The sequence below is a fragment of the Nicotiana sylvestris genome, chromosome 5 (genome assembly GCF_000393655.2).
Source record: "Nicotiana sylvestris chromosome 5, ASM39365v2, whole genome shotgun sequence".
Classification (NCBI taxonomy): domain Eukaryota; kingdom Viridiplantae; phylum Streptophyta; class Magnoliopsida; order Solanales; family Solanaceae; genus Nicotiana; species Nicotiana sylvestris.
The window spans coordinates 9951027-9962732 of NC_091061.1; the positions used below are offsets into that span (position 1 = coordinate 9951027).

At 38.6% G+C, this 11706-nt stretch overlaps 1 protein-coding gene across 1 annotated transcript; it reads right to left on the bottom strand.

The window, feature by feature from the left end:
- Window positions 1-8826: 8826 nt before the first annotated feature.
- On the bottom strand, window positions 8827-9207 carry LOC138868260 (uncharacterized). Its single transcript, XM_070145798.1, has one exon. It carries the CDS (start codon window positions 9205-9207, stop codon window positions 8827-8829), a length of 381 nt encoding a protein of 126 aa, XP_070001899.1.
- Window positions 9208-11706: the final 2499 nt, after the last annotated feature.

An 11706-nucleotide genomic window follows, 5' to 3' on the forward strand; every position in this document is an offset into this window, starting at 1 on the left:
GCATTTTAGGGCCATCAATCTGGAATTCCATCAAATCCCCAAATTTTCGTGTGTTATAGCCCACACATTCTGCATGGGTCAGGGCCAACGGACTCGGATCGCCTTAAATTTTTCCGAACAATAAAAAACGTCCTAAGAAACAATAGTCATCGCCTTTCCATGACCGTTACTCGTTGTTAGGCCTTTTGTGGGCTATTAAAATGGAATTTCGCCTGATTCCTAGATTTTCGTGTGCTATAGCCCACGCCTTCTGCATGGGCCCAGGTCACCTAACCCTGATCGCTTAAAATTTTGCCTACCTATCAAAAACGTCCTAAGGAACAATAGTCACCGCTTCGCCATGAGCGTTATTCGATTTTTGGCGTTCAATGGCCATAAAAACGGAATTGCGTCTGATTCTCAGATTTTCGTGTACTATAGCCCACACCTTCTACATGAGCCCGGGCAACCGTACTCGGATCGCCTTGAATTTTGCCAGCCCATCAAAAATTCCCTAAGCAATAATAGAAACCACCTTGCTATGACCGTTACTCATTTTTTACGTTTTAGGGCAATAAATTGAATTCCGCCCGATGCACAATTTTCGTGTGGTATAGCCTATGCCTCCCGCATGGGCCCGGGCTACCGGACCCGAGTCGCCTAAAAAATTTCTTCCCCATCAAAAATGTCCTAAGGAATAATAGTTACCGCTTAGTTATGACCGTTACTCGTTCTTGAGCGTTTTAGGGTCATAAAACTGGAATTTCACCTGATTCACAGATTCTCGCGTGCTATATCCCACGCTTTCTGCATGGGCCCGAGCTACCGGATCCAAATTGCCTAAATTTTTTTTGACCCATTAAATACGTCCTAAGGAACAATAGTCACCTCCTTGCTATGATTGTTACTCGTTGTCGCGCCCCCTTTTTTCCTCGCGTAGTCCGGGTTTCGACATTTCTTTAGGAAAACTCATTTCCTTTTGGGAATTGGGTATGGAATTTGAAGAGTCGTCACCTAACGAATTTAAGATGCGTTAGGGCACCTAAAACAAATAACTCATAAACTGGTTTACGTTACCAGAGACTGGGTAAGGGCTCGAAATGACCGTGAGGGAAAGGTGTTAGGCACCCCTTGAGGTCCATAACGGTGGGTCTTGGCCAAACTCAAATTAGGTGAATTAGTCTTATAAGCAAACAAAGCAATTTAGGCAAATAGATATTATGTTTAACATAAGGGGTGAAGGTGTCCTAGGTTTTTTAGCCTATAAGATCACTTCTGTGCAATACTTGGTAATCGTCCCCAAGTTAGGGTGCTACACATAGCATTAGCGCACATGTCATCATATACTTTACTACCCAATTACCCTCCCCTTAGTGGTTATATAAGCGATTCTAATTAAACGTACTCTATACGTGCATTACCCGTCCCTTACTTATGGTCCAGGAGGTATTTATGACCTCTAGTTAAGGTGGATCTAGACTCTCCTATAGTTCTTAAAAGGAGAAAATCTAAGAGACAAGCAAATCAAATAAGACTGTTAGATAAAGGGAACAGTTAAAGGCTCACATTTACCTTCACAAATAAGCAGGCAATTGCATGTCTCAAAAAACAATATCTCAGACACTCTAAAAATCCTATAGCAGGATATCTAGGTGAGCACAAAGCAGAACATATGCAGTGTTTTTATTAAAGCGAGGTAGAAGGTACTTAATCAGTTTACCTACTGATTTTAGGACTAGCTGAATTTGGGCAGTTCACAAATAGTTAAACAAAGCACAGTTTTATAATTTCAAAATTTTAGTTGTCCAACAGGCTTGCCTAGGCGTGGATCAGAGTTATCCTATAAACATGATATCTAATCGTTAATCAGAACCGTGATAAACCATTAAACAATTTTAAGCAGGCAGTTTGGTTCATTAGGTCCTATAGGTGTCTAGGTATTGAAAAATAATCACAAACGTTACAGAACTAGTTTTATATATAAGCCTAATATCTAGGTGTTAGGATTATTTTTATACTTATTTCCTATAGGCATGATTGCTACTGAGGAAACTGATTTTTATATGATTTGACTGCAGGTATGATATCAAGGTGAGTGCAATAAAAAGTCCTAGAATATAGTTTCTAATGCACATAGGAGAATTTATGAACCTGATTGTTAAGGCTAAATTAACAACAACCTAGAGACAGGATTTCCAATGCGGATGTGAATATGCATAAATAGAAATTTAGAGCAAATACATGATGAACCTATAAACATGTTTTCTAATGCACACAACAACCTATAGGCATGGTTTCTAATACAGGTAGATAATCATAACAATCCTAAGAGCATGATTTCTACCCGATTTCCCCATAAAACATATATAAAAGTCCCTCCCATTTTACTAATATCCCTAATATCTATTTCACAAGAATTGTTATTACGGACCAAAAATGAATGAATTATAGAAATGAGATTGCTAAACTATAGGGAGCCTGGATAGGCCCAAAAAGTAAACCTGGAGTAACTAGACCTTCAACCAAGTATGAACATGCCAATATTCTCATAATGCACCCAATGGTATCCTGGTGTGTCAAAGTTCCCAAGGGTCTCATGGACCCCGGGCAATGCTCACACCAGAAAGCCTTTAAAGAAATATTTTGTGAGCAAGTTTTGGAGAGCCAGCCCAGTGTGTCAAAGTTCAGAGGAGTCTCATGGACTCCTAGGAAATGCTCACACTGGAGGGGTAGGACCCTAGATATTCTAAGTGTAGGAGTTGAAAACATGAGATAGTTTTAAGAAAATAGTTTTGGATTTTCAGGAGGTAAGGAGAAAACAAAGTCATTCAACACTTAGAAAAAAATTCCAGCAATCCAACAGTAGACAGAAATAAGATCACTTCAAGCACAATTTCAACTTAGTTTACTAGTTGTTACTAGGGTATATAGACAGGTATTAAACAAAGAAATGACACAGTGGGGTCAGATTACCAACCAACCAATCATATATGAAAGGCAGTAGGGGTTGGGAGCATCATTAATCAGAAGTCTGTTAGGGGTGAACATTTAAAACAGGATAGAAAGAACATGTTAGTTGAGAAATAAATAGACATAGGTCTAGTTTACATATAAGCAAACATGTAGACATGCTGAAAGAAGAAGCACATAGGTCTAGTTAAAACAGAAGTGAACATGCTAAAAGCAGGAAACACATAAGTTTAATTAAACAGAAGTAGACATGCTGAAAACAGGAAACACATAAGTCTAATTAAACAGAAATAGACATGCTGATTATAGGAAACACATAGTTTTAATGCTGATTACAAGGAAACACATAGGTTTAGTTAAACAGAAGAAAAAACATGCTGATTATAAGGAGCACATAGGTTTAATTAAACGGAAGTTTGAATTGATGGCAGAAGTGGAGGCATACTAGTTAAGAGATAGCAATAAAAGAGTGAAGCAAACAGGGTCCAAAGGTCTAGCCTTGGCTTCCAGTCGGCTAGACAGTGTAACAAACAAAGAGTAGAAGATTGTGATGGAGGATGAGAGCAAGAACTTTGTGTGTCTTTCTATGTCTATGTGTATGTTAAACAAAAAGAGTGAGGCTTATATAGCATTGAGTATAGTAAAGTAAATAAGGTAAAGAAGTTTAAAGGTTTGCAAATAAGGCAAAGAAAACAATCAGTCAATCAATTAGGCATGACATAACCAATCAATAGGAAAATTTTTTGGGATTATATCCAAAAATAACTCGGAATAGATATCTAAATAAGGTAAGTGATAGGTCTAATAGCCAATTAGAGTCAGAACACCAAAAATCCGGTAAGTAACCGGACAATTAATCACATAAATAAGGCAACACAAGTAAATAGAGACAAATTTAGGGTTGGTAAGGTAGTCAGCCCATAAATTAAGCTTGATAGGAATAATTAAGGCAAGCAGCGCCAATGAAGAGTCCCAAAATAAGGAAAGTAGACAAAATTACATGAAGTAATCACCTCAATAAACAAAGCAAATTTCAAACCCTAGATAGTTTAGGTAATCAATCAATTACTCCAAAATAACAGGCAAATATTGAAGCGAGCCATGAAATAACCAAACAAACTAAAACTGGAACACAATCATGAAGGAATCAGTGGAAAAATATAATCAAACACATAGAAATTTTTAGAAAAGCTTCACAGAGACAGACAAATTGAAACCCTAGTTTGGAAGAACATTAAAATCAATTAACGACAGAGGGAACAAGAGATTTTAAAGAAAAACTTCTGTATAAACTCAAACCGTTTTAGATCTACAAGGATCTGAACATATTCAAAGTGCAAGAGATGAGGGTTTTGAGAAAAGGGGACGAGGTGCGGGAAAAATCTAACCATAACCATAAAGACAACAATACTCACAAACATTGATGAACAACAGGCGAGTTCATAAGAAAACGAAGAGCCTAAGTCGACTCTGAGTTGAATCTCTTCGAGGTTCCTTCAGAGAACAGCAAGAATCGAACAACCAGTAGAGGTAATAGGTTAGATAGGGTAGTAAAATACCAAATAACCCCATATCTAGTCGGGGATCAAAGGAGTTTGGGAGATTTAGGGAGTGACAGCGCTAGGGTTAGAGATGGTTTCAGAGAGAATGGAGAAGAAAATGAATTCAAGGGAGGCGGGTGTAGACAAATGATTAGGGTTTAGGATAATTAAAAAAGGAAATAACATCCTGGACCATTGATCTCCAAGATCAACGGCCGGGATTTGATCTGGGTCGGGTGGGTTTTAAAGAAACAGGTTATGGGTTAGTTAATTGGGCTAGGGGTTTGAATTTGAATTGGGCTTGGGGGGGGGGGGTCCAAATTTAAACTTAATAAAAGAGCTATTTGTTAAATACCCAATTAATCAATAAAATAATTTGTAAAAATAGCTAATTAAATGATAAAAATAATTTTTATGCATGAATATGATTTTAAATAATTACTTAATATTATAAAAATATAAAAAGTCATTTTCTGTATAGATAATGTAGTTATGCATATGTTGGGGCTATTTTTGCAAAATATACAATTATAGTCTTAAAAATACAAATGTAATTGTAAAAAATACAATTAAAATATTTGAACACTTATATAAGCATAAATGATGAATTTAGACGATTAAATCATTGTTAAGTAATATGAGGGATAATTATTGAAGATTTATATAATTTAAAATGCAGAAATAAATTGATTTAAGGCCTTTTAAAAATTATAGAAAAATTGTAAAAATGCTTGTGCATGTTTGTAGATACATGTAAAATATTTTGAAAATATGTGTGCACATTTTAAAATATATGAGGGAAAAATTGGGTATCAACAACTACCCCTCTTTACCCGGGAAGGATGAAAGAGTTTTCGGGTAAAGAAATGATGACCGATTTTGACCGAATGGGTATATTGAACAAATAGAGGCCGAGACCTGGTCTCTGAGTTGCCTACATATCCCTGGTTTTACAGGAATCAGGCTATGTGTAGTTCTGGACCAAACTATGAATGAAGCCGATGGAGTTGTTATAGGAATGGTAGCCAGTTTCAGCAGAGGTTCTTTTGTGAAGGGTAATGTCGGATGGAGTTATGATTATGAGTCTGGGGTATAACGGATGTATTATAGGGAAGATATCTGAATGGTCAAAGAGCAAGGTGGATAATTGATGGGAAATCAGTTATAATGACAAGGTGAAGATGGTATGAGCGGAAACCAGAGCGAAGGTTGCTCCTGTTTGAAGAACGGTTACCTCCTAGATTACCTGCAAAACTCAAAATACGATGCATGTAAGTATATAGATTATTGCGAGAATTTAAACGTGATTCCCTTTGGACCATGAAAGATTGTCTTTGGATAGTGCAGATGACGTCCTTAGACTATGATGTCCTGGGCCATGAATTATGAGATAGGAGATTTGCAGGCCATGAAATGATGTTCTCGGGCCATGAGGATGATGCCTCTGAACCATGATGCCTTTGAATAATGATGTTCCAGTATTGAGAGATCCTCAGGCCATGACATGATGTCTTCAGGCTATAAGGATGATGCCTTCGGACTATGATGCCTTTGGACAGGTTGTGCTATATGTCAGCCCATGAAGTGCAGAGATATGATACCGAAAGTGATAAAAAGACAAAGCTTAGTCTTGTGCAGAGTTTGGGGGCAGAGTTTAGCCCGAGGGAAGAAGATAGTGCCAAGTTTAGAATAGAGAAACATTTTTGCTGGGAGGGACAATGCTTAGTCCCGCGAGAAGGCAGTGCTTAGACTTATGCAAATATGGAGGTTGGGCTTAGCCTCATGCAAGACTTGAGACAAGGCTTAGTCTCATGCGGATTGGGAGGTAGGGCTTAGCCTGATGCAAGATTTGAGACAGGGCTTAGTCTCATGCAAAGAGAAGGCAACACTGAGCCTTATTCAAATATGAAGGCAGGTCTTAGCCTCATGCAAGATTTGAGACAAGGCTTAGTCTTATGCAAAGAGAAGGCAGTGCTTATCCTTATGAAAATGTGGAGGCAGGGCTTAGCCTCGTGCAAGATTTGAGACAGAGCTTAGCCTCATGCAAAGAGAAGTCAGTGCTTAGCTTTACTCAGATGTGGAGGTAGGGCTTAGCCTCATGCAATATTTGAGACAAGGCTTAGTCTCATGCAAAGAGAAGGTAGTGCTTAGACTTATGAAAATATGGAGGCAGGGCTTAGCCTCATGCAAGATTTGAGACAGGGCTTAGTCTCATGCAAAGAGAAGGCAATGCTTAGCCTGACGCAAATGTGGAGGCAGGGCTTAGCCTCATGCAAGATTTGAGACAGAGCTTAGTGTCGTGCAAATATGGAGGCGTGGCTTAGCCTCATGCAAGATTTGAGACAAGACTTAGTCTCATGCAAAGAGAAGGCATTGCTTAGCCTTAAGCAGTGAACAAGTAACAGATAGGAGTAGAATATTTCTTAGTTGGAGATATATTTGCGTCTGGTGGCCTGATTGATAGTGACTTTGATATGTGTATGTTTGCTAATACTCCTATTATGTTCACCACGCCTGCATCCAAAGAGAAATGGTGAGTTTTGAGGGAAAGGTGGGTTCGTACCTTTGTCTGCTTGCTTTGCTTTGCTCTGCTCTGGAGGCCCTATTTGAGTTGCCTTGGGTAACACCTGGCTGTCACGAAAATAGTGTTTTCGAAAATATGCATTTATTGATGAAAATAGAGTTCTTTCAGAAAACATTGTGAAATATTAAGTAATTTTAGATGAACTAATGACTGTAACACATTTCAGGGACATTGCAGCTTTTTAGTAATAGAATTTTGAGGGTCCTCCTCAAAATTCTGGCCCAGTTTGGTAAATGATCCTTCGCTGTTTGAAGTGCAATGAAACTTGCTGAACCTTCTCTAGAATTTTGAAAAGAATTTTGATAAGGATTCTCAAAATTCTTCCCCAGTTTCTTAACCTATTTCTGAATGTCTAGCATATGATGGCGTCGGCTGGACTTGCTCCAGAATTTTGAGAGTCCTCCTCAAAATTCTGCCCCAGTTTCTGGTGATAAGGAAAAATGAAGATTTTATTTAGATATGACCAAACCCACAGGGCTGCCTACATATCCCCTCTTAAATGAGAATCAGGTCAAGCGTAGTTCAGCTACATCATGTGAAGGACTGTAAACAGTCTAAACATAGTATCTCTTGACTGCGTCTGAATTGATTGGTTTTGGCCAAACTTCTCCGTCCATTTCTGCAAGTATGAGTGCTCCTCCTGTTAGCACCCGGTGAACCATGTAAGGACCTTGCCAGTTGGGAGAGAATTTCCCTTTGGTTTCATCTTGATGCAGGAAGATCTTCTTCAGCACCAACTATCCTGGTGCGAATTGCCTTGGTTTGACCCTTTTATTGAAAGCTCTGGACATTCTGTTCTGATAAAGCTGACTGTGACATACTGCGTTCATTCTCTTCCGTCTATAAGGGTGAGTTGCTCATAGCGTCTCCTTATCCATTCTACATCGTTGAGTTCGGCTTCTTGTATGATTCTTAAAGAATGAATTTCTAGCTCGGCTGGAATGACAACTTCGGTACCATAAACCAGTAAATAGGGAGTTGCCCTAGTTGATGTGCGAACCATACTGCGGTACCCCAATAGGGCAAAGGGAAACTTCTCATGCCATTGTTTGTGATTTTCTACCATCTTCCTTAGTATTTTCTTGATGTTATTATTGGCAGCTTCCACAGATCCATTCATTTGAGGCCTGTATAATGTAGAGTTTTTGTGCTTGATTTTGAAGGTTTCACACATGGCTTTCATCAACTCACTATTGAGATTGGTAGCATTATCAATGATAATAGACTCAGGAACTCCGAATCGGCAAACAATATGATCCTTGACAAAATCCGTGATAACTTTCTTAGTTACAGCTTTGTAAGATGCAGCCTCTACCTATTTTGTGAAGTAATTAATGGCCACTAAAATGAATTTGTGCTCGTTTAAATAAGTGGGCTCGATCGGACCGATGACATCCATTCCCCAAGCAACAAAAGGCCAAGGTGCACTTGTTGCATTGAGCTCGTTTGGTGGTACCTTTATCATATCTACATGTACCTGGCACTGATGGCATTTCTGTACGTACAGGATGCAATCTGTCTCCATGGTCATCCAAAAGTACCCAGCTCTGAGTATTTTCTTGGATAGGACAAAACCATTCATATGTGGTTCACAAGTTTCGGCATGTATCTCCTCGAGCAGTCTAGAAGCCTCCTTTGTGTCAACATACCTTAATAACCCCAGATCAGGAGTTCTTCTATATAGGTCCCTCCACTTTGGAAGAAGTGATTGGATAGCCTCCTCAGAGTGCGTTTCTGAATATGGTTTACTTGCTATGGATATTCTCCTCTCGCCAAATATTCTTTGATGTCGTGGAACCAAGGTTTTCCATCCATTTCTTCTTCAACATGAGCACAATAAGCTGGTTGATTATGGATTTTCACCGTGATGGGATCGATGAAATTCTTGTCTGGATGTTGTATAATTGATGATAAGGTAGCCAGTGCGTCCACGAGCTCATTTTGAATTCTGGGCACATGTTTGAATTCTATCTTTGTGAATCTCTTCATTAACTTATGCACATGATACAAGTACGACAGTATCTTGGTGTTCTTTGTATCCCATTCTCCTTGAACCTGGTGTACCAGAAGATCTGAATCGCCAATTACCAGCAGCTCTTGTATATTCATATCGATAGCCAGATTAAGCCCCATGATGCAAGCTTCGTATTATGCCATGTTATTGGTGCATGGAAACCTAAGCTTCGCGGATACGGGGTAATGTTGACCTGTTTTTGATACCAAAACTACTCTAATGCCCACTCCTTTGAAGTTTGTAGCTCCGTCGAAGAACATTCTCCAATCGTCGTAAGCTTTAGCAATGTCCTCTCCTACGAATGATACTTCTTCATCAAGAAAATACGTTTTCAAGGGTTCATATTCTCCTCCCACAGGATTTTCAGCAAGATGGTCTATCAATGCTTGTCCTTTGACCACTTTCTGAGTTACATAGACGATATCGAACTCGCTTAACAGTATCTACCACTTGGCTAACTTCCCGGTTGGCATGGGGTTCTGAAAGATGTACTTCAGAGGATCCATCCTAGATATGAGGTACGTGGTATAGGCACAAAAGTAATGCCTCAATTTTTGAGCCATCCAGGTCAAAGCATAGAAAGTACGTTCCAGTAGAGAGTATCATGCTTCGTAAGGTGTGAACTTCTTGCTCAAGTAGTATATGACTTGCTCCTTTCTCCCTGTCTCATCATGTTGTCCCAAAACACATCCGAAAGTTCCATCTAATACAGATAGATAGAGTAGCAAAGGTCTCCCAGGTTCTGGCGGGACTAGGATTGGTGGTGTGGACAGGTATTCCTTTATTTTGTCAAATGACAATCTTCGGTCCAACTCGTTTCAACATCTTTCCTCAACATTTTGAAGATGGGTTCACATATGATTGTGGATTGTGCTATGAAGCAGCTGATGTAGCTAAGGTGTCATAGGAAACTCATCACGTCCTTTTTGCTCTTTGGTGGTGGTAACTCTTGGATAGCCTTAACTTTGGACGGGTCTAACTCGATTCCTCGGCGGCTGACAACAAATCCCAACAGCTTTCTTACGGGAACCCCGAATGCACATTTTTGTGGGGTTTAGTTTTAGATTGTACCTCCTTAGCCTGTCAAAGAACTTTCTCAAATCCGTTATGTGATCCGTGGCCCCCTTGGACTTGATGATGACTTCGTCAACATACACCTCTATTTCCTGTTGATACCCAATTTTTTTCTATATATTTTAAATATGCAAAATACCTACAAAATAGCATATATAAGCATGCCCAAGGTTTTTATTATTTTTCCCATAATTTTAAGGGTTTAAATTGATTTATTTTCTCCCTTTTTATCCATAAAATCACCAATAATTATTTCCAAAATTATTATTTTTGATAATTCACCTATTGGATTTCCATATTTATTCCAAAATATGGCTAATTTAATTTTTATATATTTTTATAATTACATTTAATATTTTAAAAGCTAAATTGCACATAATTGCAATATTAGCCCTTTTAAGATTTAATTATGTTCTATATGCATAAAATTGAATACTGTATTTTTAAATTGCTACTTATGTATTATAAATCATTTTAGCATTTTAAATTATTTTTTCATAAATTATCTACTATTTTTATAAATCAAATAGGAAAAATTAGCCTTTTAAATTATAGCCAAAATTGGCTTTCAATTATAGCCAAATTGGACCCCAAGTCCCAGCCCAATTTGCAATTAAAAAACCTGACCCACACTCTATTAATCCATACCCAAACCCGGAACCCACCTACCCCATTCAATCTCGATTGTTGATCTCGCAGATCAACGGTCCACGCCGTTGCTTTCCTTTTTTAATCCAACAAAACCCCCAAACCCTACCCCATTCTTTCATTTATGCCGCGTTTGAATCCTCTCCTCCTATCTTCTCTTTCAGGCACCCTCAAACCCTAATCACTGCCCACATTCTCTAGCCATCTCCCTCGCCGGAAACCATGGCCTCTCATCATCTCCTGGTCCCTGCTTCACCCCACGCCGGTTTGACACTACCCTAAGGTCCTCAGGTGAACCTGGAGCTATTCAACTCCTACCCATGGTCCTTCATGCCATTTTTTGGCCACCTCAGGCCGTTCGAGTAAGATCTATGACTTTTCTGGCTAAAACCGGTAACACTTTAAGGTTTTCTCATCTTCTCTGGGTTCTCTGAAACCCTAACTCTTAAGATTTTTCGATTTCTTTTAGATCTGTCTTAGATCTATGTATACTATAAGCTTCTGTTGTTTTCCTCAAAGGTTTTTTCCGATTTTTTTCTAAAGTAACTCTTCATCTTCAAACTAGGGTTCTTAAACACCTTTTCAAAACACGTCTTTCTTCTGATTTTTTGTATTAATCTGCGAGTCTCTATGGTTAAAATGTTTGTTTAAGTTTTCTTCTCTATTCGAGTTATTCTGTTGAAAACCCTAATTTCGTTTCTTAAACTCCTTAGATCTATACAGATCTGAGAAATATCGAACTTATGTTTACTTGTTTTTATGGAAAATCTGTTGATTTTTGAGTCGTTGTCATCTTCCTAAACTAGGGTTTCTGAAAATCTTTTTTCTTCGAAATGCTTTCTGGTTTTAAGTGCTTGATTCCATGCGTCTATGTGCTTTGACTGATTTCGTTGAGT

Coding starts and splice junctions, on each gene's coding strand:
- LOC138868260 (XM_070145798.1), bottom strand. CDS start 9,207: ATGGGGCTTAATCTGGCTATCGATATGAATATACAAGAGCTGCTGGTA.